The 14626-nt window shown below is 40.9% G+C and overlaps 2 protein-coding genes across 2 annotated transcripts in view; one reads left to right on the forward strand and one right to left on the reverse strand.

The window, feature by feature from the left end:
• The window catches only part of nup93 (nucleoporin 93), a 140873-nt gene extending 129177 nt beyond the window's left edge, over positions 1 to 11696 (reverse strand). The window contains exon 1 of the mRNA XM_087995972.1: positions 11372 to 11696. The gene's annotated coding sequence lies outside the window, so the exon portion shown is untranslated. The remainder of the gene's footprint in view (positions 1 to 11371) is intronic.
• Positions 11697 to 12905: 1209 nt separating this feature from the next.
• Positions 12906 to 14149, forward strand: LOC122558501 (metallothionein-1-like). Its single transcript, XM_043707165.2, has 3 exons — positions 12906 to 13081; positions 13173 to 13238; positions 13894 to 14149. Exons 1-3 carry the CDS (start codon positions 13051 to 13053, stop codon positions 13983 to 13985), a joined length of 189 nt encoding a protein of 62 aa, XP_043563100.1. The 5' UTR covers positions 12906 to 13050; the 3' UTR covers positions 13986 to 14149.
• The last annotated feature ends 477 nt before the right edge of the window (positions 14150 to 14626 follow it).

Genomic DNA, 14626 nt, shown 5'->3' on the forward strand with positions numbered 1-14626 from the left:
ATGACCACTAACTTTTAAACAACAGTAACACCTCGTTCTAGATTGTTCCATAAGAGGAACCACCTCTTCCTCATCTACTACATTGAGTCCTCTCTGGATTACATATGTTTCAAACAAATCACCTTACTGTTCTAAAGTTCAGCAGCAGACAGAAGCTTTGCACATTCATATTCAAGTTCTCCTCATAAGGCAACCCACGAATTCCAGGTATTATCTGGTAACCAGACTCTGAATTGTCTCCAACATATTGACATCCTTCCTTAAACAAAGTGACTAATGCCATGCACAGTATTTCAAATGCAGTCTGATCTGTGCCCTGTATAACTGAAGAATGACCTCCCTAATTTTATACTCAATTCCCCTTAGGGTAGCTGATCATATCCTATTAGTTTTCCTAATTACTTGCTGTACCTGCATATTAATCTTTTGCCATTCATACAAGGACACCCTCTGCATCTCAGAGTTCTGTAATCTCTCATTTATTTAATATTTTATATTCTTCCAACCAAAATGAACAATTACACATTTTCCTACATTATACTCAAGTTGCAATATCATTGCCCATTCACTTAACCAATTAGCACCTTTTTGTAACATCCCTGTGTACCACTTGCAACTTACTTTCCTACCTATCCACGTGTCATCAATTAATTTTCCAACCATACAATCCATCTTTTAAGTCCTTCGTATAAATTGTAAACAGTTGAGATCTGAGCATTGATCCCTGTTGGACACCACACATTATGCAAGGTTTGTGAAGGTTTGTAGCTCAGGTTGAGGTTTAGTGAGTAGGTTTGCTCGCTGAGCTGTAGGTTTGATATCCAGATGTTTCATTACTTGGCTTGGTAACATTATCAGTGGCGACCTCCAAGTGAAGCGAAGCTGTTGTCTCCTGCTTTCTATTTATATGTTTGTCCTGGATGGGGTTCCTGGGGTTTGTGGTGATGTCATTTCCTGTTCGTATTCTGAGGGGTTGATAGATGGCATCTAGATCTATGTGTTTGTTTATGGCATTGTGGTTGGAGTGCCAGGCCTCTAGGAATTCTCTGACACGTCTTTGCTTAGTCTGTCCCAGGATAGATATGTTGTCCCAGTCGAAATGGTTGTTTTTTCCCTCCGTGTGTAGGGCTACGAGGGAGAGAGGGTCGTGTCTTTTTGTGGCTAGCTAGTGTTCATGTATCCTGGTGGCTAACTTTCTTCCTGTTTGTCCTATATAGTGTTTGTGGCAGTCCTTGCATGGAATTTTGTAGACGACGTTGGTTTTGTCCATGGGTTGTACTGGGTCTTTTAAGTTTGTTAGTTTTTGTTTGAGAGTGTTGGTGGGTTTGTGTGCTACTAGGATTCCGAGGGGTCTTAGTAGTCTGGCTGTCATTTCTGAAACTTCTTTGATGTATGGTAAGGTGGTTAGGGTTTCTGGCTGTGTTAGATCTGCTTGTTGGGGTTTGTTCTTGAGGAATATGCGGACTGTATGTTTTGAGTAACCGTTCTTCTTGAATACGTGGTATAGGTGGTTCTCCTCTGTTTTCCGAAGTTCGTCTGTGCTGCAGTGTGAGGTGGCTCGTTGGAATAGTGTTCTGATACAGCTTTGTTTGTGTGTGTTGGGATGGTTGCTGGTGTAGTTAAGTATTTGGTCAGTGTTTGTCGGTTTTCTGTATACGCAGGTTTGTAGTTCTCCGTTGTCTGTTCTTTCGACTGTGACGTCCAGGAATGCGAGTTTGTTGTCAGTTTTTCCTCCTTGTTGAAGTTTATGCTGGTGAGGGTGTTGTTGATGATGTTAAATGTCTCTTCTATCTTGTTTCGTTTTGTGATGACAAAGGTGTCATCTACATAGTGGACCCAGATTTTTGGTTTGATGGTTGGTAGGGCTGTTTGTTCTAGTCTTTGCATTACCACTTCTGCTATGAATCCTGATAGCGGAGATCCAATGGGTGTGCCGTTGGTTTGTTTGTAGACTATGTTGTTGAAGGTGAAGTGGGTGGTGAGGCACAGGTCCACTAGCTTCATGATGTTTTCGCTGGTAATGTGATTGATGGTGGTTGGGATGTGTGATGGTCTCTTCTAAAAGTGTGGTAAGTGTTTCCTTTGCCAGCTCGATGTTGATGGAGATTAACAGTGCTGTACATCGAATGAGATCATTGTTTCATCTTCGGCCGTCACACACACCCCAACCACCATCAATCACATTACCAACGAAAACATCATGAAGCTAGTGGACCTGTGCCTCACCACCCACTTCACCTTCAACAACATAGTCTACAAACAAATCAACGGCACACCCATGGGATCTCCGCTATCAGGATTCATAGCAGAAGTGGTAATGCAAAGACTAGAACAAACAGCCCTACCAACCATCAAACCAAAAATCTGGGTCCGCTATGTAGATGACATCTTTGTCAGCACAAAACGAAACAAGATAGAAGAGATATTTAACGTCATCAACAACACCCTCACAGGCATAAAGTTCACCAAGGAGGAAGAAACTGACAACAAACTCGCATTCCTGGACGTCACAGTCGAGAGAAAGGACAACGGAGAACTACAAACCTGCGTATACAGAAAACCGACAAACACTGACCAAATACTTAACTACACCAGCAACCATCCCAACACACACAAACAAAGCTGTATCAGAACACTATTCCAACGAGCCACCTCACACTGCAGCACAGACGAACTTCGGAAAACAGAGGAGAACCACCTATACAACGTATTCAAGAAGAACGGTTACTCAAAAAATACAATCCGCAGATTCCTCAAGAACAAACCACAACAAGCAGACCTAACACAGCCAGAAACCCTAACCACCTTACCATACATCAAAGAAGTTTCAGAAATGACAGCCAGACTACTAAGACCCCTTGGAATCCTAGTAGCACACAAACTCACCAACACTCTCAAACAAAAACTAACAAACTTAAAAGCCTCAGTACAACCCATGGACAAAACCAACGTCGTCTACAAAATTCCATGCAAGGACTGCCACAAACACTATATAGGACAAACAGGAAGAAAGTTTGTCACCAGGATACACAAACACCAGCTAGCCACAAAAAGACATGACCCTCTCTCCCTCATAGCCCTACACACGGAGGAAAAAAAAACACCATTTCGACTGGGACAACATATCTATCCTGGGACAGACTAAGCAAAGACATGGCAGAGAATTCCTAGAGGCTTGGCACTCCAACCACAACGCCATAAACAAACACATAGATCTAGATACCATCTATCAACCCCTCAGAAAACGAACAGGAAATGACATCACCACAAACCCCAGGAACCCCATCCAGGACAAATATATAAATAGAAAGCAGGAGACAACAGCTTCGCTTCACTTGGAGGTCGCCACTGATGATGTTACCTAGCCAGGTAATGAAATGTCTGGATATCAAACCTACAGCTCAGCGAGCAAACCTATACCCTAAACCACACATTATATATTGCTAACTTGAAAAAAAAGTTTTACATCTGCTCTCTGCATCTTGTTAGTCAGACACGTTTCTATCTATGCCAATATTCTACCCTCTACATCCAGAGTTTATATTTTCTGCATTAACCTTAATAAATCCTTTCTGGAAATCTAAGTATTATACATCCACTGGTTCCTCTTATGCACAACGTGGGTAACCTCCTCAAGTATTTCCAATAAACTATTCAAACATAATTTCCTTTTCACAGAATTCTGCCTGATTAACTTGACATTATCAAAATGCCCGATTGTAACCTGTTTATAGTAGCTTCTAACATCTTCCCTATGATAGATGTTCAGGTAACTAAGCCTGTAGCTTCTTGCTTTCTGCTTCCCTCTTTTTTCAATAGAAGAGTTACGTTTGCTATCTCCCAAACAAGTGGGACTGTCCCTGAAACAAAGAAGATTTGGAAAATTGAAATCAATGCATCAACGATCGCACTAGCCACTGGAATTCGCTTGGTCAGGAACCAGGTACTTATCAGCCCGCATCTCCACAATGAACTCAGTACCATTTCCCTGGTTTTCCTGGGTTTCTCCCTCATTTCCATTTTCTGATTTATAGTTGGTTCTGGGAAGTTACTTATATCATCTATAATAAAGACTGATGCAAAATACCCAATCAATTCATCTGTCATTTCCTTACTTTCCATCATTAATACATCAGTCTCACTTTCCTTAGGACTAACACTCACTTTATTAACTCCTTCCTTCTTTAAGTATTTCTTGAAACCTTACTTGTTTGTTTTTGCCTAACTTTCTCACATACTCCATTTTTCCCTCTTCATCATTTTTTGATCATTCTTTGGTTTGTTACATTCTGTCCAATCATCTGATCTGCCACCTGTCATTGCTTTTTCCTTTAGTTTGACATTATCTTTGACATTTCCAGTTAATCACATTTGGTGGGTCTGTACCTTAGAATTTTTCTTACCCTTTGAAATGTGTCCATTCTGTATTTTCTGAAATATTCCATTACACTTTTATAGACCTACCCTTTAACTTAATTTGCCAATTCTCTCTAGCTATTCCTCCTTTAAGACCTCATATCTGCCCTTATCCATTTTTTAAAAAATTGTGTCAGACACTTCCACTGTTCCTTAAACTGAATGTGAAGCTCAGCCATGTTATGAACACTGATACCAGAGGCATTTTCACTGTGTGATAATGAATGAATACTATCTCATTGCATGATATCAGGTCTAGTATAGCCTGCCCCAGTAGGTTGGCTCCAATACATTTGGTTCTAAGGAAACATTCTCATCTACCCACCTTAGCCCATATGACTTTTCCAAGAGAAATTAACATCACTCATCATTATCACCATGCCTTTTTAACAAACTCACATTATTTCTTCCTTTATGCCTCACCCTACTGTGTCGTTTCTGATAAGAGGTGAGTACTTCACTCCCACAAGTGAACTCTTGCCTTTACTATTTCTTATTTCCACGCAAAATGTTTCCACATTTGATTTCTCAATCTTAGCTCACCCTTCTATTAGGCTAATACTGTCCTTAACCAACAGAACCATACCTCCATGTTTTCCTATTTCTCTGTTATTTCTAAAGGGTAGGTCTATAAAAGTGTACCTTTCAAGATTTAGGTCTAATCCATATCATCCATGGCTCACAGATAGTATTTCTTCACTTCTATTTGCACTCTCAGTTTATCTATTTTGTTTCAAATGCTATGTGGTTTCAGATGTAGAGCTGTTAGTTTTACCCTTTCAACTTCTTTGTAAACTCTAAACTGTTTGTTGACCATTCAATTTATCCTTCTATCCCTTCCTGTCAGGGCCTGTTTATCAATTTTGGGATCAATAACTTTCTCTTTGACCTTGACTGTACTCATTGATTAACCATATTGTCCCAAATGTGATTCTTTGCCCTACTGTTCAGTTTAAAACTCTTTCTATTTCTCTAGTTATGCAGTCAGCAAGAACACTGGTCCCAGAATTATTCAGATGGAGGCTGTCCCATTGGTACAGATCCCACTTTCACCAGTACTGGTGCCAGTGTCCTATGACACTAACCCACTTCTCCCAGTCTTTCAGGCTGGCATTCATCTCTTTAATCTGATTTTCCCTGTGCCAACTTTGCTCAGGTGATAATAGAGAGACTATTACCTTTGACGTCTTTCTTCTTACTGTGTCGCCTTCCTCCCTGTACTGCAATATACAGAACCCCCTTCTTTCTCCTGCCTATGTCATTGAAACCGTCATGGATTACCGTCATGGATCTGGGAATACCTCTCCAGCTCTGAACAGGAGTCCTGAACCATGGCATCAGGCAGATAGCACAGCCATGTGGACCATGTGCTTTGTTACAAAGAAAAATATCAATCTCTCTGAGTATACTGTTCCCCCCGCCACTTGAATGGTTTCCTGTTTATCTCTGGACTGGGGTTTCTTTCAACCTACAGCAAGGGATTTTCATATTTATGGAGGAAGACTTTCTTCGGAAAACTCAATGAAAATGAAGATGTCAGTAAATGTGTACTGTTTCTGTAACTTCTAATGAAAGTAGGAAAGTTTAGACAACATTAGTTATAATTGACTCACCTACGGAAGTTCTCCAGAGAGTAGACCAGTAATACAATCGTGGAATTAGTTAAGAGAGTGGTCATTCAGAGTTCACATCCCAGAATTAATGCATCAGGTAAAATTCACACCCCTCATCCAGAGATTTCTGTCGTCCAAAACAAGTTTTTCTTTAAAGAATAGTTAATACATGGATGTTGGAAGCATTAGAAACGGCAATTTTCAAGGGATTGGTTTTAGTTCAGGATTGAAGTTTTTGCTCTTGTAAGATACATTGTCTGCCAGTAGGTGGCACTGTCAGACAGTGTTAATCGCTTTCTTTTGGCAGGTTCTGTAAAATGGGTTCTAAAGCTTTCTTCAGTGGTACAAATTCCGAGCAACATCCTTTGCTGATCTCCAAATTCACAAACTTGGAAAATATTAACAGACCCAACAAACCTCACTGAGCTAAATGACAAGTTTCCCTGCATTAGGGATGTTGATTGAGGAAGAACTGCTGTTGAGTAAAATTCACTCTATGAACAGTTCTTTAAATCTTACCTAGCCAGCGGATCACAGTCATCTACAGCATAATAAGCCATTCGGCCCATAGTGTCTCTGATAGTCAACAATATCTGATTATACTAATCCTAATTTCCAGCTCTTGGCCCTGGAGGTGATGGAAATGCAAGTGAATATCTAAACTGCATAAACATTTGACACTCACTTTATCAAGCATTGAATTCCAGGTTCCTGCTACTCTCTAGGTAAAAGATTTATTCTCAAATCTCCGTTTAGCCCCTACCTCTTACCTTACATCTTATTAATTCATCTACTAATGGGAAAACCACCCATCTATGCCCCTCATAATCTTATACACTTTCGTCAAGTCTCTTCTCAACCTTTCCTACACCAAGGAAAACAAGCCCAGTCCAAACAATCTTTCCTCATGGCCCAAACCCCGTAGCCTAAGCAACATCCCAGTAAATCTAAAAAAGAGGTTACTGGAAAAGCTCAGCAGATCTGGTAGCATCTGTGAAGAGAAATCAGAATTCAGGCAGGGTCATTGGACCCAAAACATTAACTCTGATTTCTCTTCACAGATGTTGCCAGACCTGCGAGCTTTTCTAGCAATTCTGTTTTTGTTTCTGATTTACAGCATCTGCAGATCTTTCCATTTTTCTCTTGGTAAATCCCCTGTGCAATCACACCCTTCCTATAATACGGTGACTAGACTGCATGCTGTATTGCATTCTGTGATGTAACTGTGGCCCAACCAGCAATTTTTACATTTGCACCACCCTCTCTTGTAGTCTATACTCTGGCTAATATAGGTAGGTATCCTATATGCCTCCTTAACCACCTTATCTACCTTCAGGGATCTGTGGACATACACACCAAGGTTCGTATGATCTTCAGACCTTTCCAGCTTCCTATCATTCATTCTGATACCCTTCGACCTGTTTAGCCCTCCCCAAATGTATTACCTTACACTTTTTGAAGTTGAATTCCATTTGTCACTGCTCTGTCCAGCTGACTAGTCTTGATATTCTTCTATAGTTTAGAAATATCCAAACTATTTACTACTGTACCAATTTTCATGTCATCTGCAAATTTTTTGATCATACCCTCTATAATTAATTCCAAATCATTAATGTACACCTTAAATAACAGTGTGAAACAACAGAATTCCAGTTAGAAAAACATCCCTTACTGTCACTATCTGCTTCCTGCCTTCAAACCAGTTTTTGATCCAATGTACTACTTTGCCTTAGATCCTATGGCCTTTTACTTTTTTGACCAGTCTAGCATGAGGGACCTGATCAAAAGCTTTGCTGGGTTCAGTGTAAACCACATCAAATACACCACACTTATCATTAGTCTTGGTTACCTTCCCAAACAATTCAACCAAATTTCTCAAACATGAGCATCCCTTAACATGCTGAATGTCCCTGCTTAATCCCTGTCTCTCTAAAAGCAGATATATCCTGTTCTTCAGAATTCTTTCTAATAACTTTCCCGCCATTGAAGTTACACTTGCTTATAATTTCTGGTCTATATTTTCTTTCTTTTTCTATTAATGGAACATCATTATCAGTCTTCCAGTCCACTGATACCTCATCTGTGGCCAGAGAGGATTTGAAAATTATTACTGCAGACTCAGACATTTCCTCCATTGCCTCCCACAGCCGCAACCTAGATTGTACATTTCAGTTGAATAGAAAAACAATAACTTGCATTTATATAGCACCTTTAGCAAAGTAGGATATTCCAAGGCATTTCACGTGACCACGGCTAAACAAACTTTCATACCTAGCCACAGGTAAGGTGACAAAAGGCTCGTTCAGATAATTAGCCATTCAGCAGTTTCTAAAAGGAGGTTTACAAGGGAACTTGGGAGTACTGTATAAGGATTTGTCAGCTGAAGGCACAGCTACCAATTTGTTGCAAATAAAACTGAAAACTAAAATTTGGATTGTATAGCTTTTTCAGAGGGTTGTAGGATAGAGATAGAAGGAAACAATTTGTAATGTAGGTAACCCCCTGAATGTTGATCAATGTGGGATCCAGTGATGGTAATGCCGTTGAATGTCAAGAGTAATGACTAAATTCTCCAGTGATGGCCATTTCCTGGCATTTAAAATATTTTGATTCCAAAAACAGAAACCACTATCCTTGAATCAAGCACTAGACCATGATCCATTAGCAGAGGTGCACTTTCTAATGTTGGGTTCTCCTGAAATTTTGTTTTGCTACTGACCTCATTTACATTTAAAACTAACACATCCCAGAGTTCATTGTGAACTAGGTCTCTAGTACATTTTAAGAATTTGATTTCCAGACTTTAGTAGCTCTCTTTGCCACATTCACAGTGAAAAACCATTTCATCCCAAACCTATTCATAAATCCTGAAGTGCAGATGTCATCAGTGTGGTCGAGCATGTATCTCCTTCACTTTCCTCTTTCCTATGTCTATTGAGATTTTTCATTGATTTAGCTGTCCCAGGATATCTTCTCAATAGCCATTGGAAAGTGGAGTTATACCAATTAGCAAGCACACATTCCTAAAGTAGTCTTCCTCTTTATCATCTACATTATCAAACCAACATGGTCATTCTAAAAGATGAGAGACTTAACAAACAACCCAGGTCCTTTTCAATATATAATTTCAGTTACATCACACTGTAAACTTATGCTATAAATTCTGTGTCTTACGATCTTATACTCCACATCCACCTGATGAAGGAGCAGCGCTCCGAAAGTTAGTGCTTCCAAATAAACCTGTTGGACTATAACCTGGTGTTGTGTGATTTTTAACTTTGTACATTAGCAAACAATATTATCAGGAGTCAATTCTCTATGGAAGTTTAAATTTGTCTTTAAATATTGTACACTTTACCTCTGATATTTATCTTTCAGTTTTAAAAACTTGTTTGTTTCTCTGTTTGATTTCTGTTGCCCTCTCTACAGACTGCTTTGAGTTCTGGATTCTTTCCCTTACCTTCTCCCAAAGCTTTATGCTCACATATGAACCTTGACATCATTGCTGACAGACCATTAAATCGCAAGTGGCAAGGCACCATGGGCAAACCCAGGACTGTCTTCATCCAACATTTAAAACTGGTCAAGTGAGTGACTGAGTATGGGGAAGTTCATAGCCACACTTAACAGCTCCTAGTTCCACACAAGTAGGTGGCCTCTAAATTCACAGAGCTTGTTAAAAGCAAAGACTTGGGGATTGTAAAGAACGTATGGAATACATTCAATAATGATCAGACACCTGGCCTGCTTAAAGAATTAATAACAATCCCACTTCTTGATCACCCACAACCAGGATTTTCCAAAACCAATGGAAAAATCCCAAGTTCTGGCAACAAGTCTAATCTTTCAGGTCTGAGTAATGACCCAGAAAGCTCTGGAACACTGTGAACTTCACTGACTCAGTTACGGCTCTGCACTTGATGACCCAAATGACATCCTTTCGCGCTGTAGTGATTCTTTGACTTTACGGCCAATGCTTGCATGAAACATTGAATCAATTCCAATCTTCTATTGATAGACATGTTGCTCTGATATTAATGGAGGGGGCAGGATGGGTGTGAGGGGACTTGGTAGTGAGTGGACAAACTGACTCATCTGGATTGTTGAACCTCCTTTAGGAAGGAGAAATTAAAATCAGCACCAGAACCTTGAAGGCACACAAACTCTAAAGGACCTTGTTTAATTTCTTTCCCAGGCAGGCAGTCTGCTCACCTGATATCCAGAGGAATCCCTTCTGGAAACATGAATGTCTAGACCATATCTCTGAACAGGAGACGGAGTTTGAGGGAAAGCCTCTGAATATGGGACATGGTGGGAATTGTCTCTGAATAATAATTTGGGGTTGTACCTCTAAACAGGATTGATAGAGAATAGAAGTGAAAAATCATGAGGACTGAGGGATTATGGGGGAGACTCCTTCTGTAACCTAGAGTCGAAAATGTGGTGCTGGAAAAGCATAGCCTGCTCCTCGGATGCTGCCTGACCTGCTGTGCTTTTCCAGCACCACACTCTTGACTCTGACCTCCAGCATCTGCAGTCCTCACTTTCTCCATTTCTGTAAACTAGACAGGTTTAAGGGTGGTGTACTTTCCAAGGCATTATAGCATCTTTGAAGGAGAGGATCAACCATTATTTTAAAGATTTAGTTGATACTGCTGATAACAAAGAAACACAAATGCCCCTTATTCTTTCCTATATGTAATATTTCTGAATTACAAATGTATCAATTGTCAACTAAGAGTATCTAAAGTGCAAGTTGAATAAAATGATAACACGAAGGGCCTGTTTCCATACTGTAGGGAACCTAATCTAATCTAATTACATGAACTTTCTGAAGAATATATCCTGGGAGCTCCCAAAATTGTACATTAATATATTTGATGAAACAAGACTACAGGTCTGGGGCCGTGTGTGTATGTATGTAGGGATTGGTGGTTGCAGTGATTGCAAAGGGTGCAAATGTTTTTAAATCTTTTCTTTTGTTTAGTTAACAATTTAATATGGAAACAGGTTGAATCAATTCCAATTTTGGGTGACAAGATTTGCAGTGAATTTTTTTTTAATGTTAAGATGGACTGAGGCAAATTGGAATAAATGCTCTTTCCCTCCAATGTATTTTGTGGTTTTCTGTATATCAGTCCAAATATATAAACCAGGCTGTTGTTGAGACAGAAGTCTTGAATTTTATTAACAACAATAATTATTTACACAGCCACAAGATCAGACTCACATAGTCTCAACACAATGTTTACTGGTGTTATTTTATATTACATACACATAAATGACAGACTGAAAACATCTAAATAACTTTACAAAGAGCCACTGAAGGTGGGGACAGGTACCTTTATGCTGAAACGTCATATATTGCAATGGGATTTAACACTTTTATCTCTCCACGCTTCAGGCTCTCTGCCTTTATTCCTGATGAAGGGCTTTTGCCCGAAACGTCGATTTCGCTGCTCCTTGGATGCTGCCTGAACTGCTGTGCTCTTCCAGCACCACTGATCCAGAATCTGGTTTCCAGCATCTGCAGTCATTGTTTTTACCTCACTAAAGTTACAGGTCTGTCCAGTCAAGCACATATGCTACAGTACACCACACCCCCCTTCCCCCACCCCCGTTTGACTTGTGGATCAGTTTAAGAGAAACAGAGCGAGGAGTATTCAGCCCATCAAACCTGACCATCCCCTCCCCCTCACCCAAACACACACTCATGGTTATTGTGCGTGCCCCGATCACCTTGCCAATTTAAAATCTGTAAAACTCAGCCTTTCCGTGAGACAGACGTCAGTGCTCTGAGAGACAACTCGAAAGACGGCGAGAGAAGAAATTTCTCTGTCATAAAATGGGAGAGCCCCTTCCCTTCCAAAGGTGTTCTCTCATTCCAGAGGCCTGCCCCCCGGAGAAAAAAAAAGCATCTTCCCTCAGAATTGGGTACATTTTGTTCGGGCCTTGCGACACCGTGACACGTTGCAATGTTCCGTCTCACGTTGAAAACAAACTGACCAGTTGTAGTCATGCTTCCTGTGGGGGGGGGGGGGGGGGGGGTGTTGTAGATCGAGTATCAGTGAGTCACGGGACTGTTCTCAAAACATTCCTGTTTTTGTTCGGTGTGTTTCTCTGGTGGTTGGAAGTTCCCATTGTGAGCACAGTCCCGTGTGGAAAGGGCTGGCGCTGCGCTCGGACTGAATTCTCGAGGTGTGGCCTCAGGCTGGGTCGTGTGCAGCAGTAGCGCTGACGAGCCCGTATGGGATATCGGGCAAAGGCTGGCGAGTGTGGAACCTTCTCTTCAGAGCGGCTTGCAGCAACTCTCGATGACACGGGATTGGGAAGCGCCTGGATGAACATTTCACTCACACTCATTCAGAGAGCCTTCTGCTCAAACGCATCAATTGATAATAAATAGCGATACAAAGTTGCAGCTGATGACACTGAAAAAAGAGGGACCAACAGTGAGAGAGTTGGTAAAGGGAGAGGGATCTCCTTTTCAGAATGGGTAGGGGAATGCCTATGGCCCACTAAGATGTGGAATCATCCCCCCTCCCCTGTGGATGCCTCCTATCCCTTCAGATGCTGGGAGCGTCGGCGTTTGTTAAATATGTATCTATGATATGGGTATACGGGGCAGTTTCTAAACTGTAGTACTGCTGACTGCACAGTTTGCAATAGCGGCTGCAGAAACAGTGTAACTGAAAGTTGGAAGTACAGTTAATCGAAGGTCAGTCACCAAGGCTACCGGCTGGAATAAACTGATTCCCAGACTGCTCTATCTCTCTCCTCCCCCTTCATTGCTTGGCTGTACGCTCTGCTTATGTTTTGCACACAGCGCCCAAGTTGACACCGTGTGCATCACCGCCCCAGCTTTGCGCTGGGTTTTCAGTTTGCACTCGGTCTTAGAGTTCGCCTATCACTCTATAAATGTAGAGCAGCAAGCACTCGCCGTGATTCAACAGCTGGGACTGAAGAGAGAGGTATCGCTAGACAACAGCAACAAGAAACAGCACCAGAGCAAGCTGACAGGATGTCTGACACTCCTTGCACGTGTAACCTGGGTAAATGATGGAATCTCATCGTAGAGACGGCCTTGCATTTCTGTTTCTCTGTCATTTGCAGTTTGTAATTCTCTTTTTTTAACATTAACAGGAGGCACTTGTAACTGCGGGGACAATTGTAAATGTAAAGACTGCAAGTGTACATCATGCAAGAAGAGTAAGTATTGACTGAAACAAAAAAATACACAAACAACTCTCCACCTTCCAGACCTGTTGAATTTCTCCAGCGTAGTGTTTTCTTTTCAACTCTCCAGCGTCTGCTATGCTTTATATATCCCGACAGAACTGCGGATGCTGTAAATCAGAAACAAAAACAGAAGTTGCTGGAAAAGCTCAGCAGGTCTCAGGCAACCAGACCCTTCCTCAGGACGCGTCACCGAACCCCAAACGTTAACTTTGATTTCCCATCACTGATGCTGCCAGACTTGCAGAGCTTTTTCAGCAACTTATGTTTTTGTTTCTGCTGTACTTTTTATATTGTATTATTCGCTGACTCCGAAAGTCTAGTTCTGTGGGAGGGATTGTCTTTGGGAATGCTAACGTTTTATCTTTGGATGGGATAATTTCATGCAATTGAAGCTACTGTTGTTTTTAAAAAAAACTGTTTTCCCATAATGTTGGTCGTAATCGGTTTACCATTGGATCATTGAATTGTTTCTGGATAATCCATATGTTTGTCCAGTGGCGGTTAGCGGGCTCCCCACTGCATTCACAGTCAGGGGCTGATGGGTCGCTGCCGTCTCTGTGTGCGACTGTGGAAATGTGGATGTTGAATGTTCGGCCTTCATCTCTCTCTCTCTCTCTCCATCCAGGCTGCTGTGCATGTTGTCCACCTGGCTGCAGCAAATGTGCTCAGGGTTGTGTGTGCAAAGGTGCCAGCGACAAATGCAGCTGCTGTCAGTGAAAATCTTCAACGTGGACTGTTTTAATTTTATGATGTGAACGACTTTTTTTTTTAATCCTTTTTGTGTGACCCAATCATATGTAAAGGAGTAATTGCTAATACTTTTTTTTTACTTTGTTTTATGTTGAATGGCATCTGATTAATAAAATCTATTTACAAAATAATCACCTTTGGACTGTTGGTTTGTGCTGGGAGCAACATTAACACTGCTAAGATGCTCCACTGGTTGCAAAATTGACACTTTAAGGCAATATTTTCATTCAAATTCCCACCAATAGTGCCACAGCAAAAATAGGAATCCCACCACACCAAGTTTTAGTGGAACAGGATTATTTGAAATCACAAGCTTTCCGAGCCCTGTTCCTTCGTCAGAAGAAGCTAAAGAATTCCCCACTTCAATTTACTGCACTAATAACTTTATTTAAGAACAGGGGCTTCTGTCAAAAAATCTGATCAAGTCACCAGTAAGTTTGGAAAGGATCGCTCACTTTAAAGAATGAAATGTTCTCAAGTTTTTTCTGAACTGGAGTTAAGCAATTGTAAGAATCATTTATTATTTTCTAGTTGACCTCACCATGTTTTAGGTTGTTTCTCTTCACCAGATGAGTTTTTAGGTGAACAACCCAGTTTAGCAACTAACA

This window comes from Chiloscyllium plagiosum, unplaced genomic scaffold (assembly GCF_037043375.1).
Source record: "Chiloscyllium plagiosum isolate Xiang-an unplaced genomic scaffold, Cpla_swu_hap1 HiC_scaffold_17, whole genome shotgun sequence".
NCBI lineage: Eukaryota > Metazoa > Chordata > Chondrichthyes > Orectolobiformes > Hemiscylliidae > Chiloscyllium > Chiloscyllium plagiosum.

Coding starts and splice junctions, on each gene's coding strand:
- LOC122558501 (XM_043707165.2), top strand. CDS start 13,051: ATGTCTGACACTCCTTGCACGTGTAACCTGG. Junction 13,082..13,172: donor TCCTTGCACGTGTAACCTGG/GTAAATGATGGA, acceptor TAACATTAACAG/GAGGCACTTGTAACTGCGGG. Junction 13,239..13,893: donor GTGTACATCATGCAAGAAGA/GTAAGTATTGAC, acceptor CTCTCCATCCAG/GCTGCTGTGCATGTTGTCCA.